The sequence below is a fragment of the Oryza brachyantha genome, chromosome 6 (assembly GCF_000231095.2).
Source record: "Oryza brachyantha chromosome 6, ObraRS2, whole genome shotgun sequence".
In the NCBI taxonomy this organism is placed as follows: Eukaryota; Viridiplantae; Streptophyta; class Magnoliopsida; order Poales; family Poaceae; genus Oryza; species Oryza brachyantha.
This window is the reverse complement of record NC_023168.2, coordinates 9,274,992-9,298,395: the sequence shown is the minus strand read 5'-3', so window position 1 is coordinate 9,298,395 and position 23,404 is coordinate 9,274,992. Positions and strand designations below refer to the sequence as shown.

At 40.0% G+C, this 23,404-nt stretch overlaps 2 protein-coding genes across 5 annotated transcripts; one reads left to right on the top strand and one right to left on the bottom strand.

The window, feature by feature from the left end:
- Positions 1–6,163: 6,163 nt before the first annotated feature.
- Positions 6,164–10,070, top strand: LOC102705357 (MLO protein homolog 1-like). The gene is made up of 14 exons (XM_040525125.1): positions 6,164–6,289; positions 6,370–6,427; positions 6,619–6,830; positions 6,932–7,048; positions 7,137–7,197; positions 7,306–7,394; positions 7,671–7,745; positions 7,838–7,926; positions 8,031–8,080; positions 8,173–8,213; positions 8,327–8,500; positions 8,611–8,646; positions 9,035–9,163; positions 9,304–10,070. Exons 1-14 carry the CDS (start codon positions 6,164–6,166, stop codon positions 9,706–9,708), a joined length of 1,662 nt encoding a protein of 553 aa, XP_040381059.1. The 3' UTR covers positions 9,709–10,070.
- A 168-nt stretch (positions 10,071–10,238) lies between these two features.
- LOC102699413 (serine/threonine-protein kinase fray2) lies at positions 10,239–22,724 on the bottom strand. Of its 4 annotated transcripts, none has more exons than XR_001550576.2 (21): positions 22,415–22,724; positions 21,521–21,968; positions 18,922–19,176; positions 18,169–18,293; positions 17,785–17,829; positions 17,615–17,696; positions 17,465–17,533; positions 17,223–17,393; positions 17,087–17,152; positions 16,476–16,544; positions 16,226–16,357; positions 16,050–16,126; positions 14,703–14,945; positions 12,441–12,529; positions 12,227–12,309; positions 11,347–11,468; positions 11,234–11,276; positions 11,107–11,141; positions 10,898–10,959; positions 10,776–10,827; positions 10,239–10,690 (listed from the first exon to the last, which is right to left on the bottom strand). XR_001550576.2 is itself a non-coding variant. In XM_006656031.3 (21 exons), the coding sequence occupies exons 2-21, from the start codon at positions 21,680–21,682 to the stop codon at positions 10,619–10,621; spliced, it is 2,058 nt and encodes a 685-aa protein (XP_006656094.1). In that variant the 5' UTR covers positions 21,683–21,968; positions 22,415–22,720; the 3' UTR covers positions 10,239–10,618. The 4 variants fall into 4 exon arrangements, 3 of the variants coding, with proteins under 3 accessions (XP_006656094.1, XP_015694213.1, XP_040380880.1); XM_006656031.3 differs by having other exon boundaries at positions 11,347–11,472; positions 22,415–22,720; XM_015838727.2 differs by having other exon boundaries at positions 11,347–11,472; positions 12,441–12,496; positions 22,415–22,720.
- Between the last annotated feature and the right edge of the window lie 680 nt (positions 22,725–23,404).

The window sequence follows — 23,404 nt, the reverse complement described above, 5'->3', positions numbered from 1 at the left end:
CACATTTGGACCACATTTTTTGACCAAACCCCGCCTGAAGCCCTCACTAACAAGCCCCACTTCACCGATATGTCCTTCCATTGTGATCTTCTTTCTTACCAAAACTGCTACCTACTCTGCCCTACCACCACCTTCATAGGGTTTGGTTTCTTCTCGAGCTCCTCACCACTATCTTCCTCGCCATACCACCACCAGCAATTAATAGGCTTAGTTTTTTTCTAGAATTTTATGCACCTCCCTCCTCTCCTTGCTTGTGTAGTTATTGGCTTGGCTTCTTATCTAGCTCGCTAGTATTACTCGCTTTCTTTGTGGTTGTTGCATCCTTGATCCCTGCTACAAGCATCTTTCTAGCTTCAAATAGTGCTATGGGCGTCATCTTAGCATTCCTTAAAGCTAAGGGCATGATCTCAGTTTTGTTCGTCTGGTGTGGTATCGTTTTGAGTAGCGAGTTGTCGTTGTCATCTTGGAACTGTGTTGTAATATCTTGTCATAGCTACTCCTCTTTCTGTAATGTTAGAGTTTATGTCATATATGTGTTTATGGATACTTACCATATAGGACGACTTGTAATGGGTGTTAGGAGAGTCAATCTCTATCCTAGACTCTCTCTTAAATAGAGAGATGAGCATATTGTAACCAAACACTAACTATGATAACAACAACATAGGGTATGATTGTCACAGAGGAGTTGGATTAGGCTATGACTGGACCTTGTTAACAAATACCATGTCATCATCATATTTGAATCTTCTACTGTATGCATGCTTCTGTGTTCAGTTGTCAATGGCGATGTTAGGTTTGGTTTTATATCAAGTTGTATCAAAGCTAGGAGATGAAGGAAGATCCATGGATAGACATGAGATGGAGGTGCTTCACACCACAAAGACTACACGGGATGTCCAAGGAAGGATATACATGCAAGGTGGAACATGATGGCGATCAACAAAATTTGATCAATGTAGTCGAACACTTCAGGCTAAGGCTTGACCTGTTCGATTGGCTGCAATCAACATGGAGGCAAACAGACGTGGTGCTCAGGTTAATGGCACTGGAAGCTATTGGTGATCCAATCGACGGTGTCAGATATTTTGGCCGGGTGACCTAAACTTTCCAATGACTAGATGTGGCAATTCACGTTCTTGATCATTGGTTTCAAACACTCCAGATGGGACCGTCCAGGCCTTGCGATGAGCTACATTCGAGGGCAAGATGGTTAGACATAGCACCTAGGTTGTTTGGTAGCTAGGAAAACAACGTGGTGATTTGTGAAATTTAGCTCACGACTATACTGGTGGGCAGTCAATTGGAAGTCAGACTAGGTTAATTACGAGCTTAATGTGGAGTAGCAACAGTGGCAATGGACACTGGGTAGTAGGAGCATGATCTTTGTGTAGTTGTGTGTGGGTGCCAGCTAAGATCAACATTGGCCGACTTTGATGACACACAACATGACGAGTACCGATGGGGGGCGGGGCAATGGACACCATCCTTGCAAGGGGCAGCAACAGCTCCTTCATCAAAGGTTGGCAGCTGCCCAACCTAGGGCAGTGATGACTTCTTTCCCTCTACCAGGGTTGTGTAGGCGGTGATGGCTCGTGGGGAAGGTGAAGGGACTCGGTGGGCCTCAGAGAGAGAAGGTGGATGTGGAGCTCTAGGGGAGAGGATCTCCCGAATGACAAGAAGATCTAGGCAATAACTAGTGAAATCCATTAATGGCGTCAATGGAGTCGTTTAGTGATACAAGATATATCTAGGGATTGCTGATCGGTATAATGGAGATATATATAAATTGCGCCAATGAAGAAACAATAGCATTTGTTATCATGCTAACTTTTTCAAGTGCTTCAAGACAATGGTGAGTTTTCTAAAAATATCACAAATTTAGTCTAAGGATGCACAAAGTTTGGGTGTTGCATTTGTTAGCTTAGTTCATAAAACACTAAGTAAGAAAAGGTTCTCTTCGTAACAATATGGTGAGTTTGAGTTTGTCTATCTGGTGGTGACACCATTGAGTGGATAAGTCAAATATAAGATGGATGGTGGAGGTGAACATATTATTCGAGGTGACATGTATCTGCATGTTAAGAGGGAATCTAATTTTGATTGACAAGATGATTGAGATGTGATGTGACTATGGCTACTATTGATACAACTTTTTCTCACATCACATGTCAATTGGAATATATCAAGATCAAGTTGTCCATGTCCTAGAATCCAATCTGGCTATTTGATATAGTGTTATATTCAAATGCCTATTAAATATGCATATAAGCTCTGTTTTGGGTCCATGGGTACTTGATGTAAAGCTCTCAGAGTACTCTTTCCAATGGATCCAACATTATTTCATAATTCCATCTTAATCAGTCGCAATCTCAGAAACAAGGTACCACATCACTTATAAGGGACTATAGGCTTGTAACTTCATCTAAGACCTTGACCCAAGTGGGACCCAAATGAGATACAGTCCAACCTGGTGGAGCACGACCCTAGGGATCACTTGGCCATCCTCCGTCCTACTTAAATAGTTAGATGCATCTTTGAGGTTTCTCGAGTTTTGTTTATATTAAACTTTAGCATTGCTACTTTCTCGGATAAAGCCGTGACCGGTTAGATCACCGTTTTCTCATTAAGGAATCCCAACTTATCATTTGTATTCAATTCCTACTCGCAATATCATATTGCTTTTATCCTGTTTTTACCATTTCTTCGATTTATTACAGGAATAAGGTTGATCTCACTAGTACAGATCCTCTCATCTGTGACGACCCATCACATGCCTGGACTTCTTGGGCCATCGGAACGAAGTCATCTCAATCGGACCTAAAATAAGACCGTTGTAGATGTAGTCATACAGACGTAATTTAGGTGCATACGCCTAGAGCCCGTCAAAGATGATACTCATCTGTGACGGGCACAAATGTATGCCCGATTGAGATTGTCTCAATCATCTCAATCGAGCCAAACCATCAAGCCCGTTAGACGGGCCCTAAATAAGGCCCGATTGAGATGAGTTTAGCGCCTGTCACTGATGGCTTATATCGGTGACGGTCTCTTTTCTTGCACCCGATTGAGATAACCGATCGCTCGTTAGAGATCTCGTACCTTTGGCCCAATTGAGATATTTTTTGTACTCTATAAATACTTGACCTAGCTGTTGTTTAAACTATCCCACTATTCACAAATTTGGTGGGAGGTCGAAGGGGCGAAGTTTTGTAATTTTTTCTAAAGAAATACTGCAAAAATTTCCAATGCTTGAACAAGTATTGTAATTAAGTCTAATATGTACTATTTGTTATTCTGGATTATATAATATCTCATTTACTAATTTATTGTATCTAAACTTGTTTTAGTTTATAACTCAGCTTTGGAGGGTCAAAAAGGATGTGAATGAAATATATATATATATATATATATATATATATATATATATTAATGAGTCTGTGCATGTGAATATATATATATAATATTTTGTGAATTGCTTTTGCTGTGATGGAATATATGAATGTACTCAAATATGTATATATGTGATGGATGCTAGGAATGAGATAAATATTTGATCTGTCATTTTCGCACCGGGCATGGTTAGCAAAGGCCTGAGGCTAGCCTAAAAAAAACAAATTTTATTTTTTCTAACTTACTCATCACTCACGGGCGTAGTAATTAAGCCCGTTAGAGATAGAATCATCTGTGACGGGCTATATAATAGGCCGGTAGAGATATAGTCATCTGCTACGGGCTAAAAGTGAAAGCCCTATAGAGATAACGCCATATGAACCAGGTCAATTTTAACTCCACACGTGGGTCAAATCTATCAGTGACGTGTTGTTCGCTATAGCCCGATAGAGATGAGTAGTTATCCGTGACAGGCTAGTTGTTTTGCCCGATTGAGATAGGTTATCCGTGATGAGCTAGGTATAACTCGCACTTTTTAGTCAACCTTATCAGTGACGGGTATTTCTTTTGGTCCAATTGAGATAACATCCATCCATGACGGCCTTGTGACAGATTGAGATGTTAGCACACATCACTGACCTTTACTAACTATCGGGAGTCGTACCCGATAGAGATAAGGCTTTAGGCCCGTTAGAGATATGCGATCTCGTGTTAGTGTCTACACCAGCAGAATCAACAACCCATAAGAAGGTGTATCGATGTTGAGGTGCAACACAATGATGTCTCGTATGGTTGTAATCGGTTCGTCAACGTTTCTTCTAAGTTGTAGTTATCATCAACTCATCGGAAGATCGGACCAATCAAAGCCATGATTTATTGAGTGGAGCTCAAGGTTTATCAAGATGATAGAAGAGAAGGTGGGGTGTCGTTGTATGTAGAGTCTCGAGGAAGAAGCTACAATGATCGTAGAGTCTTTTGATGACAATCGTCTTGTGCCTCAGTCTAAGCTGCAAAAAAGAGAACCAACTTACGTAAGTTCGGGTACACGTAGGTTTCTGCAAAGAGCAAATTCAGATTGACACCATGAAGGTGAAGTTTCCTGGACTTTGTATCGAAAATATGTACAAAGTCGGTTACGGTACATGACTTGAACTGCATGGTGTCTAATCAGTGAAGGGCGGTTACGACTGAATCTTATTAACCATACAAAGTCGGTTACAGTAACCTATTGTAACTGCAGAGTGTCTAATCAGTGAAGGGCGGTTATGGCTAAATCTTATTAACAAATACCATGCCTCTATGTCATCGTTGTATTTAGATTTTTTATTGTGTGCTTTCATGTTCTGTTTGTGATGGTGATTTAAGGACCAGTTTTATAACGTGCAACTACAGGTTCCAAAATTTCATGTTCCATGTCGATGATTCTCACATATTCCCTCCATTTTATATTATAAGACTTTTCGACCTTGTCTAGATTTATTTATATACTAATGAATCTGTACACATATACATAGGTATATGGATGAATCTATAAAACGGAGGGAGTATATTTTTTCAGTCTCAACTTTCTCATTCCAATTTTATGTTGTAGCGTGATTTCTCTATCTGAATCGCTTATTAGTTTTAGCTTTGTAGTTCCAGATTGGGGTTTGGACCTGAATTCAATGTATCCGGTGTTCATAGGGCTAACACAAGTTTTGGTGAAAATGAAACATTTTCACTTCTGCAATTCATAGGACTATCACAAGTTTTTGTTTCTTTTCCCATACAGTTCAGTTAGGGTATTTCTTTCTCGCCGGTTTTTTTGGGTAATCAAATTTATAGGTGGTTTCATTTATAGCTGAGAAAAAAATCTAAAACACCAGAGCAAGCCCTAGAAAATTACAAAAGACCACCTATTAGTCAACCGCTTGAAAAAAAAACTAAATCAACGGATTGATTTTACGAGACATTTGATTGAAATCGAAAGATAACAAAAGGAGCCAACAAATTAACACGTGGGCAACCAACCAGCACAAAATTTTCAAGCAAATCTAATGGATAAGAAAATCGATTGATAAATTAAAAATTTTCCAGCGATTAACAAATAGCAAATAGCAAGCCAGTCTCCAAAATTAATGCACTTACGTATAAAAGTGGGCAGTTAGCAAAACCACTTGGCGAAAGTGACTCAAACGAAGCAAAAACTGTTGTAAAAGGGGACCCATTCGTAGTCCAAATCTCAGTTTACCATTACTACTACCATTCTAGAGGGGGCGAAAAAACGATCATGTCAAATGAACGGTGACGCACAGATCATCACGGCTCACGATCGGTAATTATATATTACCCCACTCTCTAAATATTTAGCGTCGTTAACTTTTTGATATGTATTTAACCATTTGTTTTATTCAATTTTTAATAAAATAGGTAAAACTATATATATACATAAAAATATATTTAATAATCAACGAAATAATATAAAAATAATTAATAATTATGTAAATTTTTTTAATAGGATGAATAGATAAATATGTATAAAAAAATAATGACGCCAAACATTTAGGATGAATGGAGTAATACGGAGCAGAGTAGGATATAATATGTGGCGCGAGACGGTCAGCGACGGGCTCACCACGTCACCAGGCCGGCCTGCCGATCCATTGGGCCGCCGGCAGCGGCGACGCACGCGCTTTGACACAGCTTCATTCGCTTTGATTAAAACGTCCCCCGCGCGCGCCGGCCGCCCCCCCCCCCGGTGGCCGGAGACGGAGAAGAGAGGAGAGGGAGTATGGCAGGCGGCAGCTCGGGGGGGCGGGAGCTGCCGGAGACGCCGACGTGGGCGGTGGCCGTCGTCTGCGCCGTCATCGTGCTCGTCTCCGTCGCCATGGAGCACGGCCTCCACAAGCTCACGCATGTACGCATCTACGACGTACTATACGTCGTCCTCCGTCCTGTGTGCGACACTCTCCTAGACTAAACATCGCCTCTTTGCAGTGGTTCCGTCGGCGGCAGAAGAAGGCCATGGGCGACGCTCTCGAGAAGATCAAAGCAGGTCGGCTCTCCCTCCTCCCATATCATTTCTTCTTCTCACTTCTTTCCAGCTTTTTTTTTTTACACCAAAATCAAGCATCAAGATTGAACCAAGGAAGACGTAGTATCAGCCTCGTCTTTTCGTTTGTGCTTATGCTTATAATTTTTTTAAAAATTTTTGAACTTTTATTATCCCGGATTTCCGGTCTGCAGAATTGATGCTGATGGGCTTCATATCCCTGCTCATCACGGTGGCGCAAACGCCCATCTCCAAGATATGCATCCCAAAGTCGGCTGCCAACATCCTGCTGCCCTGCAAGGCAGGTCATGAAGCCGTCGAAAAAGAATCCACTGTTCGCCGCTCCTTGGCCGGCGACGCCGGCGGCAGCGGCAGCGACGGCGGGGACTACTGCTCCAGGCATCATGTGAGACCATTAACACCATCTTTCTTTCAAGCACAACCTTGGTCATCATATCACAGTATAATAAGTGGTAGTAATTTTTATTTTCTTGGTGGTTTTTGCAGAACAAGGTGGCTCTCATGTCGACGAGCAGCATGAACCAGCTGCACATATTCATCTTTGTGCTCGCCGTGTTCCATGTCACGTACTGCGTCATCACGATGGGTTTAGGGCGTCTCAAGGTGGGTGTTCGTCGCAACAAGGAACCCAATTTTGTGAATTCAGCTTGCCAGTAAGATATATGTATTAATGGCTTGCTGCTTGGTGTAGATGAAGAAATGGAAGAAATGGGAGTCAGAGACGAACTCTTTGGAGTATCAGTTTGAGAACGGTACGTAATTAATCAATGAAGAACATCTTGAAGTTATAATTTGAGTGAGCGATATGAGAGATTGAGAGCAAATTAGAGCTGATGTTTGCGATCGATCCATGGTTGCAGATCCTTTACGATTCCGGTTCACGCATCAGACATCGTTCGTGAAGCGTCATCTGGGATCATTCTCAAGCACTCCTGGCCTCAGATGGATTGTGAGTTCGAATCATTCGTGTCGTCCTAATCTTTTTCTTCTGTTTATGCTTATAAGTCTAAATTCTAATTTTCAAAACTTAAATTTAGAGTTTATTTTTAGATTTTTCATCATAGTTTATTTTTCAACCTTGGTTTTCAAATTACTAAGAATACATATATGAAACTTTTATTTACAAATTATTTTTTATTTGCAAATGTGTCGTTTGGATTTCGAACAATCGCCCCCTCGTCGATCTCTGAATCTGCATGCTTCATTCTGACAAGTTTGTTGTTAGGTAGCATTCTTCAGGCAGTTCTTTGGATCAGTCACCAAGGTGGACTACCTGACAATGAGGCAAGGCTTCATCAATGTACTAAATCCGACCCATTCTCCATCGTTGAAACATATACTTAAAAACGTTTTTTAAGTGTGCATTGTCTAATAGTTTATTCTCTGTTGCAGGCGCATTTGTCGCAAAACAGCAAGTTCGACTTCCACAAATACATCAAAAGGTCTTTGGAGGACGACTTCAAAGTTGTCGTTGGCATCAGGTACTTTTTTGTAGGCCTCATATACATTGGAAAAAAAACAGTTTAATCTTCATTTTTTTTCCATATGCTGTATGTGATCTTGACACATTTGGCTGGTTTTGCAGCCTCCCATTGTGGTTTGTCGCAATCCTTGTACTCTTCCTCGATATCCGCGGTAATTTTTTGTTGTAAAACCTTGTACAGAATTGGTCTTTTACTTGCAGTAACCATCATCTTTTTTGTCAACCTGCTTTTTTCTGTGCATAGGACTTGGCACACTGATCTGGATCTCTTTTATTCCTCTCATCGTAAGATCAGATTTCCTTGCCCAGAGAAACAGTCAACATGACTATGCTCTATTACTTTAATCATGCAATATTAATGTAAGCATATACTAATATGAGACATGTGCACGAGTCAGATCGTCTTGCTGGTTGGGACCAAGCTGGAGATGGTGATCATGGAGATGGCCCAGGAGATACAGGACAGGGCGACTGTGATCCAGGGAGCTCCTGTGGTTGAGCCGAGCAACAAGTACTTCTGGTTCAACCGCCCTGACTGGGTCTTGTTCTTCATACACTTGACACTGTTCCACGTACGTGCATGCCTAACCTAACCTCTTCTATAATCCAACTACTTCTTCAATTTATCTTCCACAAAGAATTTACTAACACAGCGTCCATGGGATGGATCATCTACCACCAGAACGCGTTTCAGATGGCGCATTTCGTATGGACTATGGTACGTATATATATATATATATGCTACTCCGTCCGTTTCTTTTACACCATTGACTTTCGAGCTTATGTTTAACTGTTCATTTTATTTATAATAATTTATACAATTACTTATTTTATTATAATTTGATTTATTACTAAATAAACTTTAAGTATATATGATTTATAATTTTGCATACTTCAAGAAAAAGATTAAGACAAACGGTCAAACATAGATTTAAAAACCAAATGACATCAATTTTTTTTTAAAAAAAAGAACGAAGAGAGTACTTGCTTACTGGCAATTATGTTCAGCTCTCAAGCAAGTGTTTCTTTACGCATGCATTGAGACGTACTAATGAGCCAGAGATGAGAGACCCGTTCATCTGGTTGCTTTGTGTTGCGTGTGACAGGCAACCCCAGGGCTGAGGAAGTGCTTTCACGAAAAGATTGCCCTGAGCATGGTGGAGGTCGTAGTGGGGGTCTCACTCCAGGTGCTCTGCAGCTACATCACCTTCCCGCTCTACGCACTCGTCACGCAGGTGAACAACACATCTTCTTGCTTGCTTGCCTTGCCTTGCCTCGCAATGCAAAGATGATGAACGGATCGATCAAAACGCTCGCTTGACCGACCTCCTCAACCTCTCGTGCTATCCATGTGATGCGTTGGATGGGTTTGCAGATGGGGTCAAACATGAAGAAGACAATCTTCAAGGAGCAGACGATGAGGGCGCTGATGAAGTGGCGCGACACGGCGAGGGAGAGGACCAAGCTCCGGGACGCGGACGCGCTGTTCCTGGCGCGGATGAGCGTCGACACGACGCCGACGCCCAGCCGCGGGGCGTCGCCGGTGCACCTGCTGCACGGTCGTCACAGGGCGGCGCCGAGGTCGGACGACCCGCCGAGCACGACCGGGGCCGCCTCGCCGGAGGAGGCGGAGGAGGACATGTACCCGGTGCCGGTGGCGGCGCATGCGTCTCGCCGGCGAGACCAGCCGGACAGGTGGAAGGCGGCGGCGGCGTCGTCGTCGTCGGCTGTCCAAGTCGGCATCGCCGATTCTGACTTTTCCTTCAGTGCAGAACGGTGATGGGACAACGGGCAAAACATTATAGGTGTTAAAATGTGGGGAGTTATAATTAACAAAACTATAATGGTAGCCTTGTAATTTTCTTTTTATTTTATTTATTTTATTTTTACTTTTATTTATTTTATGGTTTGATTGGTTGCGCTAGGGATTAGATCAGTAGCACTTCGTAGTCGGACGACTGGGCATCAGACGTCCGATCTAATGTTAAGACTAAAGTGGGTGGTCAAAATGTTGCAGTTAACCATTACCGAAAGATCGAGGTATAGTTTGTGAATTGTGAAGGGAAAATGTAATCGTTGAAACATTCGTAGCAATAAAATGTCTATTAAAACATCTCGCCCTCGCGCATGAAACAGAGAATTTCAAACGCTCAAACATCTTTACGTACCTACAATATTTATACAAATATTTTATACTTCAACCTATAAAGTATCTAGTAGTAAAAACATCACTTTAGAAATATTATTAGAAACTTTAATATACAAAGATTATACACTACAAAATTATATATATAGTTTATACACATGAAATGTTCACACAGGTTCACGGACCCATAGGCATTCGCCAGTTAGCCTTTTCGTTTCAAGATGGTATATGTAACCGCCAGGATCTAGTTTCACAATTTTTCGCCAAAACAAACCAGTTTCCACCGGTAAGATTAACCGTGCTCTGTGCTACTGGTTTAGTAGAGAGAGAGAGCGTGGTATTTTCTACTACCAATCTTCCAACTGTGTTATAGATTGAAATCTCCTGTACAAATCAAAATTACTATAATTTCACCTTGCTAAAATAATTACAAATTACAATGATACACCAGGCCTGACTTTGAACAAAATACAAACAATTTTGCTAATCAAATTCAAAATTGGGGAACTGATTTTACAGCGGGCGTTACATTGCATTGTGTACGTCATTGTTGTCGGGTATCCTCTGTTCGCAACTTTTCATCTTTTTTGGGGACTGCATTTATCTGCTCCTCCAGCTGTAACGTTTACATGCAAAATTTAGACAATGTAACATAGTATTCATGAACCAAATCTAAAATTGAAGCTCAAAAATAGGTTTACCTTAGAATTTTTTAGCTTTAATCTTTGGACTTCCTCAGCAAGTTCGGTGACACTGGAAATATTTGATAAATTTCAGTCAAGTGCTCAAAATATGCAGAATGTTGCAATAAATATTTTTATACCTTTGCTGCAAGTTGGCGATGTACGATTGCAGTTCCTTCTCTCTGAAATGCGCTCCAGATGACTGGACATATATCAGCAATTAGTATATAAACTCTGAACCGGTGCATAGAGGAAACCTCATGTTTGTGTAACAGTAAAATGAACATAATTGACTAAGTTTACATCTGAAGACAAAATGGCAGTATAACCCACAATCTGTGATACACACCTGAGACGAACCAGTTGTACCGGCATCAGCAGCAGCTGTAAGAAAACATGTTCCATGAAAACCATAATATCAGTATACCTGTCAAATTCTCTCTTTAAAGTCTAACATAAGCAATTGCCATCCATACCAGATATTTCCTCAATTGAAGAAATCAGTCTACTTAGCACTTCCTGTCAAAAACAAAGAACTGTAAAAATCCTGAACACTTCTTACCAAGTGAAATAACAGTTGTGGGAATACCTTTTGCATGGTACTTTGCTGTATCAAGAATTCTAGTGTTGGAAGAATTGTTGATGGATGAAAAGATGGTCGTGTTACTCCGATTGGTAAATTTGAGCACCTGCTGCTGCTTGCTGATGAAGCTACCTAAGACATTTGTAATTGTCAAAGTAATGTGAAAAAAAAAATATTTGCACTCTACTTATTAAGCCTAACAAAGGTATTATTATCAAAATCACAAACAAGGTCCTTTTGATAAATCCTTGTGAGAATTATCATGCTGGATGCAGGCACAGTAAGAAATAAATTTGAAGGAACAATAGTGAATAACATGTACGCATTAATTACATTAAATAATCTTGCTTACTTATTTCAGACAGTAATAACATGAATTAGAAAACAGGGAATCTCATTACTGCATCTTTTCTTTTACAGTTATAGAGCAGGTAAAACATGTTCGTCACTTTGCAAGTCATCTAGAAAACTGAACACTGCTATCTAGTTTCAAGAAAAGTACTCCATTTCATATTGGAAGCCTTTCTAGACTTGCCTAGATTCATCCATTGATCCATGTATATAGTTTGTATATATGTCTAAATTCATTAAAATCCATATGAATCTAGACAAAGCTAGGAAATCTTAAATTGTGTAAGGAGGGAGGGTTTTTTTTCCACTAGCTCTCCACTTCAAAACTCTTAAACATTGTAAATAATAATCGACTGTTTCAACACAATATGAATTGTAGCAGTTTAAATTGACGCATGCTTGGCAGAAATATAAATAAATTGAAAAATCCAAGGCCTGAACTGCAACATACTGTGTATGATTTGTCAAAAAAGTCAATACATTTGATGGTTCCGTATGCTAGTTTCATGCGAGTGCTCAAATAACAAACCAGTACCTTTTGAGCAATACTATCTGATGTAACCTGAAAACGCCCCCTTCGCTGGATAACTTTTCCTTCAGGTTGCTCCTCAGGTTCAACTACTCTCAAAAACAGTCGTAACAAGCCAAATTACGGTAGTGACAAATAAAAGAGAGGTTATAAGCTTTTTCTTCTATTCTAAAGCCCCAAAATGTAACACATTGGTTGATGGAGTTCATGATTATCTTACCAGGCAGATGTGATCGTGAATCTTTCATTTGGCGGGATAGGGGCCCACTACGGTTCCTGTTGCATGTATTTTTCTGATGACACTCATTCCTAAATCAGAAAAGAAAAAAAGAAAAAGCTAATGCTACACATAGAATTATCATTATACAGTAAAAAGCAAAATGAGAGCTAAATATTAAGACTAGTGTAGGAGGCCACAAAACAAACCAAATGTTTTAAATGTTAATACCAGTTTACTTTTGTCAAAAGACATGTAAATCCATAGCTATCTCAAATGCTGTCATAGGTAGGGGCCGAGGGATCGAGGCCCATGGGCCCAACCCCCTGGCGAATGAACAGTACACTCCGTACTGTAGCATCCGGTAGTATTGTAGCGATGCAGATAGGATAGGATTAAGAGATAAAGTTAGATTAGATCAAGTTAGTTACCTAGGGATTAAGTCTTACTATCTATATAAGGATGGATTGTATTGTCATTCTAATCAAGCAATGAATCAGAGTTACTCTTTCCTAACATAGGTCCCCCTATCATCCCTAGCAGCCATCACCGCCCGACTATCCTCCCGGCGGTGTTTACCCCCTATGAACCCTAACCCATAACAACTTGATATCAGATCTGAGCCCACAATCTCTCTAGCACCATGCACACTCCTGTGGTGTAAGCCTGAAGCCCAGTGGACCGTGGGTGTGAGGCCCATATGTGCCTATGTGTTGGGCCGGTTAGTGGACCGTGGGTGAGGCTCGTATGTGCTCGTGTGTGTAGCCGGTCGGTGCTAAGGGACATCAATGTGTGACAAGAGGGATTGTTGGGAATAGTCCCACATTAAAAGTTTAGGGGGAGTGACACCAACTTAAAAGGGGAGGAGTCTCTCATCTCATGGGCTAGCTTTTGGGGTGTAGAAAGGCTTCCTCCCAGTTAGGCCAACGTCTCCCGGTTTTGGGCCAACAAGTGGTAGACGGTGTCGGCCGCTAGGGGTGAGAGGGGACTTAGGTTGGGGAAGACTAACTCTGATTTATTGCTTGATTAGAATGACGATACAATCCATCCTTATATAGATGCAATCCATCCTTATATAGATGATGAGACTTAATCCCTAGGATTTACAGTACCACGTGTACTGTTTATTCGCCAGGGGATTGGGCCCATGGGCCTCGATCACTCGGCCCCTACCTATGACAAACGCACACTCCAATATATAACTTCTCACACTAATGACCAATTTGAATAGATGTCTCCACTAACATAAAAACATTCTCCTTAAGATCTCGTGTAAATGCATGGATTTTATAAGGCAAGGAGTACTTTGCCTATACAAATTGAATTGAAATTATCACATAGCTATCTCAAATGCACTCCATACGTAACGTTTTCACACTAGACCAATTTGAATAGATGTCTCCACTAACATAAAAACACTCGCCCTAAGATCCCATATTTTATATGCAGGTATTTCAAAATTCGAATTGAGCATATGGTTCTCATATGAGCTTATTATGGTGCAAAACATATATAACCCATCTTTTTCGCTTCTATCTAGCAAGATTACAAGCCCCAATCTCAACAAGACCTAATTTGGCCATGTAGCATGAAAACAAGCAGAATGATTGTGGCAAAAGGTGAACACAGTAGCGTACACACAATGCAGGACAACAGCTTTTGAAGCCATACCTAACAGCTGGTTTGACCATAAATAAAACAAACAGCTTGGTCCATCTAGTTATAAAGATTGATTTATAACGAAATCAAATAATAGCGCTAGAATGTCAACTGGAGAACAGAATTAGTCCTTAAATTCATGCAACCACCCACACTTGACACACGAAAAGTTTGTCCACATGTGCTAGTTGAACACTGTGCATTTTAGGCGAAATTATTTATCAAATCATTCTTTTTTGTAATGATTCAATCACCAAAACTGCAGACTTGAGCTAGACAGAGCTCAGCTAGGCGCTGTAGCAGAGCCTGTGCATAGCATGGTGAATGGTTGTATCGCACATTTGTTTGCATCAAAGAAATAGAAAGCAGTCATTGTGCTTGGGTGACCACTAGCAATGGGTTGATTCAAAAAATTCAGTTATCATTTAAATCATGCTTATATGTTTGTTAATTGCTATTAATAGAGTATACATGATTGAGAGTTTTTGTAGGGACAAAATTATGGAACTTAAACTAGGAAGGTAAGCACATACTTTGCATTTAAGATGAAAACATGAAAATATAAAATAAAGTTTAGTCGACAAAGAGAACAGAAAATTAATTCACCTTGCTGGGTCATTCCTGTAAGGAGAAAGAACATGTTCAGGTATCAGGGAACCACTTAAGAACTTGTGGGACCCTCTATTGACCAAGTTTGAGGGTACAGAAGCACTTCTTTCCAAAATTTCACCATTACAGTTGGCACTTCTATGATGATCTATTTGTGATGCAGATTCCCTACTTGGTTGCTCCCTTGAATCAGTAGCAGTAGGGCAGGGATCATCATCCCCACAAACATCAAAGCAAGATCTGTGTAACTGTAGTCAGTAAAGATTCTTCACAGCTCACAATTATTTTTATATGAAAGATAAAAAATGCAAAACTGACAGTATGGCAATATACTGAACCAAAACAATTATGGCGACCACTCCAGTTCCAAACATACTTTAGAATGGAGCGGTAGGATTCACACACTAGGCACTAGGGCTGTAAACGAGCCGAGCTTGAGCTCGTTATGGAATCGAGTCAAACTCGAGCCAAGCCTCGTCAGGCTTCAAGCTTCAAGTTAGGCTCGAGCTTGGCTTGTTCAAGCTTTTCTCGAGCTTTACTCATCCAATCATCTCATGTACTAGAACTACTCTACCGCCAGCTACCAGTTCTGAACCCCTGACATGCATGCCAGCTTTATTATGGGGAAAGTGAAGAAAGGCCACAGTGCACTGGAGACATACACTGCCCCATGCAACTTTGTTGGAATATGTGCTACTAGATGGTTGTTCCATGGAAATAGCAGGGTATGAAAATTTTAACAAAGACAGGAGCCCTATAGATTTCTAGAGAAAACAATTAAGCAAGAGAGAGCGTCCAACATTTTAACAAAGATAGTGAGCATATGCGCTCGTCGAGCTGTTAGAGCTTGGTTCGACGAGGCTTGTGAGTCTACGCACAGGCTCGGGCTCAGCTCATTTAAAGCTCAAATCGAGCCCAAGATGAGCCGCTCGAGCAGTTTGCAAGCCCTGAGCTTTGTTGACAACCCTACTAGGCACTAATTTATTTGCAACCTACCTCACCACAACAAATCCACTGTTACAATTGGGGTGCAATTAAGATATTTCACACCTATATTTAGCAATTAAGATTTTTTTTTCTATTGGAAACATGGCTCCATTGTTACCATGTTCAACTGGTAGGGTAAAGCTACAAAACTTTCTGATCGAGTGAAAAATATTGATAATTCTAATGCAATTGAAGGTTCAAAAGGCAAGGAAACTATTGGGTTCTGGTTCTGGCAATTCAAACATGAGAAGTAAACAGACTGTGGAGGAAAGAACAGCCACACGTTATTCCACAATGTCAAAGGTTCTTCAAACATGATGGGAAGATGTTGCAGAAAACATGGATTCTATTACTAACTTTAATGCTTCGAGGGGGCGGCTTGGGAAAGAGGAAGCAAGAGCACCATCCAAATCTTCGACCTCTTGTATCTCGTCCTGTTAAATAGAAGAGAAGTTACAATTCAATAGATTCATCTATTTCCAGCTAGCTTATGGGGTCTCAGTTGCATAAACAAGACGATGGGATCTCTATACCTCATGCCTTGCAGAAGCAACCTGGTTAGCCTGTCCCTGGTAAATATTTTCTGGCTCATTAGCTTCTTGTAAACCATCCTTAACTTTGCTGTTGACACCATCTAAATGGCACGTTCCGTTTGTACTGTCTATCTGTGAAAGAATAAAATTTCAAGATTAGAAAAGGTTTACCACAAACAAAATTCACTGCCTAATTATAGCCCAGACTTAAAAACTAGTAAAGTTCTAGAACTTAAAGTTGAATTCTTACAAGAGCAGCTGCATTTTTCAGGTCCTCCAGATTGAAGTTCCAACCACTGATGCCTCGTATGTACTCTTTCTGAAAAGCAAAAGTCAGTAATAGAAGTATTATTTAATAATAGTTGAATTAATATGCACAGTACAATTCATGACTACAGTAAATCGTACTTTTTGTCCAACATAGTAAAATATAGAAATGCGAGAAATATGAACTTGCTGATGGTCAACATATGAGACTGCTGATAGCTAAATATAGTACAATCTTAGTAAAAAAAAATATCTGCCACACTTGTAAAAAGGCAATCACCAGTTAGTTAACAATTTTAATAAAACTTAAATCAATCTTGCACATGTAGAAAGGAAATGAATAAAAAAAGCTAGCAAAATTATTTGTTTAATGATATCATCAAATCAAGAAACATGGTAGTCAGATCACCAACTTAACATATATATATTCCTCTAGTATTTTCTTCAACCAAGGGAAAACTAGACTTCTCATGGTCCAAGAAAAACACAAAGACCTCGCCATAGACATTAACTCCAATGAAATGACATCTCCATATCATTGGTTACTAGTGTTGTGACAACATTATTTGATAGAACAAAAAAGCAACACCTAACCTGTGATAGCTGCTCCTTGCTCTCTGAACCAAGCTTATTACTAAGAAGCAAGTCAGCCTCTTTTCCCTGCAAGGGAATAATAAAGGTCAGACAGGTTAAATCAATGGAATGCCACCTTGTAAATAGTGATTTACACCTTCAATTCCCTAAAGCGTTCACCCAGTGGGGGGAGGCCATCAAGAATACTCCGGGCAAGAAATTCAGTTGTACGTGCATGCTTAAAAAAAGAATGCTTCAAGAGCTTTTCTGAAGAGGGACGCTTGCGTGGATCTTTGACTAAGCATGTTGCAACCAAGTCCTTGAAAGACTACAAAAAACAGTTGTGATTAATATATGACCTAAATTATCAACAAAAGGAAGTTGGTGAATACAACCAACCTTTGAAAATCGCTTGTCCCTCTCGTAGTCTAGACCTGGTGGTGCATTTTGCAAGGTCATAAGCAACACCTACAATATGATAAGTGTACTGCTATCATTATCTAACCTCAGGAAATTTATTGACAAAACAAAATATACTTCAGTGCTAACCTTCATTGGAGGGTACTTTGAGAATGGAGCATGACCATGTGCTAGTTCCAATGCCGTTATCCCAAATGACCAAATGTCAGCTCTATTTGTTGAACATGATGCCAAAAAGATAACTTAATCAGTTGTGGTAGCTTAACAAGTCAGATTTAGATTGCCAGTTATGGACTTACTTGTAATCATAACCATGCAGTTGTTGCATGACTTCAGGAGCCATCCTGCAACAAACACAGGGTTACACAATGTTAACATAAATATGTTTAAATAAGAAATAATTGAACAATTGACACTCAAACTAAGAACAATTGTAAATTATAAGACACGTGTATTTCAAGGTTGAAAGTTTTGGTCAACAATTTAGCTAACATATATAGGTTTAGTGATACAAAGGTTGTTCCACTAAATTTGTATTTCAATGTGCTCTCAGATAATCATGCCTTTGTATCAATAACTACATACTGGAACAGAAATCATGGTGAAATTCAATGAAAAGGACTACACAAAGCCAGTGAATGTTTTGTAAAAGTAAATGGAGAGAGTATTAGCAGAATATTCACCAGCATGGGGTTCCTACAAAAGTGTTTCGTGCTCTTTGCCTATTCCCAGTATCAAACATGCAGGCTGATACTCCAAAGTCTCCTAGCTTAACAGCTCCATTTGTATCTATTAGGATATTTCCAGCCTGAAATGATTAGCCATGTGAAACAATCAGAAGATATGCATACAGATGGTAAACGTAAATAAAAAGGTTTGGTTCTTTTTATTCTTTGCTGAGAATAAAGCCATCTGACATTCAGATGTGACACTACACTTCTGTGTGCATAACAATCACACATATGCAACCAGTGACTGCTCCCTACCCTTAATGGCTCCCATCTTTTTGCTTATGCTTAGAAGCAAAAAATTGAATTTTAGAACTTGAATTTGGTGTTGATATTTTTGGGGGGGGGGGGGGGGGGGGGGGGGTCATCGTAGTTTATTTTCCAGCCTTTGCATTTAGATCACAAAAGAACACGTATATAAAAGTTTTTACCCGCAAAATATTTTTAAATCATTAATAAGCAGTTTCGCCTATGCTTCTAAACAGCCAAAAGATGGGGCTGAATGAGACTGGCTATCAATTAGCTGACCCTCCATATAACACAGGACCAACAAAATTTTGACGCCTCATGTCCCTCATTAATCTTGTGTCATCCCAATATCTCTGAAGTTTAAAACATGAACAGGAGAAATATAATTTGAATATGCAAATTCTGTCCTGCTAGATATCATGATTCCACTCTAATAGAATGGTGGAGATTCGATATTACCTTTACATCTCTGTGAATATGCCCTTGGGAGTGTAGGTACACAAGAGCTTTAAGAACTTCCCTCAAAAGAGTTGCAATGACTGGCTCCTCAAACCCATCTGGAAAAGAAGTTTTCATAATGTGTAGAGCTGATCCAGCAGCCATGTAAGGCATAACAACCCAAAGCTGATGACCATTTGTAAACGAGCAATATGCTCGAAGAAGATTTGGATGATCAATCAAGCTCATGGTTTGTACTTCTCGTCTTATTCCATCCTAAAGAATGGCAACTCCGTAAGGATGAGAAACACAAGCTCACCAAAAAGTAAGCAGCCGGTTTGAAGCTAGTATGTTTAGTGACAGGGACATGGCACTTGTCAAACAGCAAAAGAATTAGTTCGCATAAAAAGAATGCTACTTTTTCCGTAGCTTATATCATTTCCACCTATATTTCAAAGGACGGTATTTTTAACTTAACATAGAATGCTACCATGTTCCAAGTAATGAAGCTTATATTTTTACAAAAAGTTAGTTCACTGAAGGATCAAAAGTTAACTACAGTAATAGACAAGCAGTTTGAAACATGACATTTGCAGGAATAACATATCCTGATATCCACCACTCAAACCGTATCAGTGAAGGTAGAAAAAAAAATGTTGTTCTGGAAAGAATGACCAAATTTTAGGAAGCCTAGTTTCAACCAGTGTCGTAAAAATTGATTGGAATGGCTGCTTACTCAGACGCTTATAAGTACACAGACGAGAACATCATAAATAAGCGAATTGGAAAGGAATTAGCTTGTGTGAATGCCAAAATAGCCACCTCACCTGATTAACCGGCCAATTCCATGTAATTGATTGATTAAACTGGTTAATCCTTAATTAATCCCAGAAACACACTGATTCGATCATGAATCGGCCCAATACCTAGCATCCCAGTTAGACGGCAAAACCAGCTACTTTCTCTCTTGCATCTCTAAAACACATAAGAACTCCTATCCCATCCCATTGATTGGATTCTACATCATAATGGGGAGAGTATTACAAGTATGTCTCACAATACGGACAATACAACGTGTGCAGATATCTCTAACCCGCATCAATGATCAATTAAGTACATATATTAGGATGGAAAGAAAATTAGCAGTATAATTCAAATTATCAGTTTGTACTCTGTTCATTAGACAGTACCATGTCCATCTGATATCTGCATTCCATATATTTTATAACACTTGCTGGTTTCAACAGGAGTCATCCTGAATAGTCTTCAAGGATTTATTATTAATATACTTTCAGCAAAAGGTGCATACAGTGAGATACCATGTGCAACCTCTGTTAAAAATCATTACCATATCTCTCCAATAAAGTAAAACATGGATATCAAATGTTCTCTGATCGGCCAATCCAATCTGATCGCCATGGCACCGATTAGGCGGATTAATTATCAATCAGCCCAACTAATTGAGGCTGATCGGTACAGTACTACAGTACATTTACCAGAACATAAGAACCCTATATACTATGTACTGTGCAGAATAAAATGAAATAATAGAGGAATTATTTAATGGTTAGATGGTAAGGGCGAAGCGATGGTATCAATAGATTGGGAGAGGACAGAACAATGTCTTCAGGGGAGGGTGAGGGGACTAAACAGTAAACCCTACCCAGAATGGGCTGGCCCAATAAAAGTATACTAAGACTGCCCAGGCTGCCCAAAAGTCACAGGTTTGATTGGTTGATCACTACTCCCTTCTGATCGCCCGATTGATCGGACCAAATGTTGGCTAATCGGACGATCAGAGTCTGATTGTTTCGACTAGCCTAATCGAGGTCAGGAGACCAATTACTCCAATTAATTGCCATTAATCAGACGATCAAATAACATTGCATGTAATATGTTGACTATGTGTGCTTCCCTTCTACTTGGGACAATAAAAACTCACTCCAAAAGCTGATACTTAAAACAAAATGTGGTGATTATTGGTTCGCCAGGGTAGATACCACACAGAGGATAACCAGGCGGTGTCAGTTGCAGGTTGAAAAGACTAAACTAGTTCATTTTCAATACTTAATGCAAATGACATTGTGAGTCATAATAATACAACCTAAAGGTGAGAGAATCTAAACAAACTGGCATGGCTGGAACTTTTCTAGGTTCAGCCATAACACAAACACTAATACCAAGTTTCCAACTATTATAAGTAAAAGACGTTTATCTCTCAAGCAGTAAAGTACTACGGTGACCATTTGAATAATACTCCAATGTGCCCTAATACAAACGAGTATGCTCTGCTCAATCGATCGAACCATGCCATAAATGTTCTGCATGAATAAATTGAATCTTCTGTTGAGATGGCAATCATTGGAAATGAGTTGCGTCTATTTATTTTTGTTGGCATCAGTGTTTCTCTTGTTTCATATATAACGGAAAGATATGCATATTAAGAATATAACTTGGTCATAGGACAATACAGTGAACATAAAGAGCATCTGAATTAGAGAGGGGGCATATAATACAAGTAAAAATTGCTACTGTAAAATGAGAAATTATTTTGTTGGAAAATAGTTCAACAAGGCAAAATGAGATTTGGCATTAAACGAACAAAGAGAAAAGCACTCACCAGGTCATTATTGCACTTCTCAAGGTCAAGAACTTTAATAGCAACTTCAGTATTAAGTGGGATACAAAGAGCTTTGTACACCGTGGCACTAACACCATCTCCAACTTCCTCACATAATTTATATTCTTTGGGATCTGTTGGAAATCTCCTTGCATGCGCCATGGTTCAAATTCAGAGGGCATCATACATGACAGCAGCAGAGTCCCAATTTCCATAACACAGAGAAGCAGAAGGCAATAGCGAGAACACCTTATGGCAGCGACCGGGAATAATTAGCAGCATGGCTAAGTTTATTAATGAATGTGGAGTCCAATATAGTTCTTATTTATCCAGTCTAAATTTCAAGCATCCTTTCGTCCAAGGTGTTGTGCTGACAAACACGATGATGGAGTAGAGACCACAAAAGGTATCCAAAAAGTACTATGGTAGTCCAGCCAAATATTATACGCTGCAAAATAAAAGATAACCGTCTTCAGCATCACGCATGCAACTAAGAAAGAGATACTAACAGATTTATAGTTAATATAAAACTAGAGAAACTACACGAACCCAGCCAGAGACTAAGTTATCAACTCAACGGACGATCACACCATCCTAGCTTAAATCAATGTTCATTTCAGTTCAGTTCAGCAAACCCAAGCTCAAGGAAGGATGAAACATTTCCTTATTAGACGGTTACTCTAGTCAGCACAGTGATCAAGCCAATCCCCCCATCCGTGAGCCCTAGTTCACTCTGCCGACACTAATTCTAAGCTGAGCCAGCCCAAAGCTCGGGGGCAATACGGCCTCCACCCCTAGCAGGCCAGCAGCAAAGCAAGCAAGCTACTACGCCCTAGCATCGGAATCCCGATAGAGCTACAAGGGCCACAATAAAGGGCACACCAGCCTCATTACCTGCAACGAGCTCCACCCCACCGGCGAGGGGAGGGGGAAGACCGCGGTGGCGGATCTCGGGTGCCGGGCTGGAGTAGCAGTGACGGATCTGAGCAGAGGGGGAGGGCGGGGGAGCTAGAGGGAGACAGCCGTAGGGGGCGCGAGTAGATCCGGGAGGAGGCGGAGGGTGTCCCTGTGCTGCTGCGGCGGCGGCGGAGGGGGAGGGGAGGGGGACGACGCCGGCGAGAGAGGGAAGCGGGGCGAGGTGTAGAGGGAGGAAGAGAAGGTGGAGTGGTGGTCTCGTCGTCTCCGCTTGGTTTCTCTTCTCTTCTCCCCTCCCAAGATTTTCTGTGGCTGCCCCGTGGCCGAGTGGCATCTGGACTGGGACATTTTTTTTCTTTTTTTTTCTCTCTATCTATCTTATCTATCCATCCATATACATGTATATACTCTCCGTTTTTTTACCTGCCTAGAAAATATGTCAGTGCGTGGCACCGAATCAAGTTAATTTCAATGGCATAAATTAAAATAAATTACACAGCGAGTCAGAAATTGTAAAACTATGGTCAACACGCAATGGATTTGAAAAATGTACGTTGCATCAGAAATCTTCTAATTAAAATAGTAAATTATACTCAACATCATACACTAATTATCTATAAGATAGATGGTATTTTGATAACGAACAAATATAGAGGCGCGCTATACCCTATTATGTCATCTTTAACCAACTTTTCTGAGTCATACTTCCTTTGTTTTTTATTTTTGTTATTAATTATATTTCTACTTATGTTTCTTTTTTAAAAAAACATGCAAACCATTGCTTGTTTTTCTTTATAAAAAAGTAGAAACACTACCATACTGCTATTGTTATTATTGTTGTTGTTATTTCTAATAATTTCTCATTTAATATTGTTTATTAGAAAAATAAAGATAAATGACTAAATGCAAAAAGGGAAAAATCATTATTACTAATTATATTTTTATTTAATTTTATTTTTAAAAAAAGAT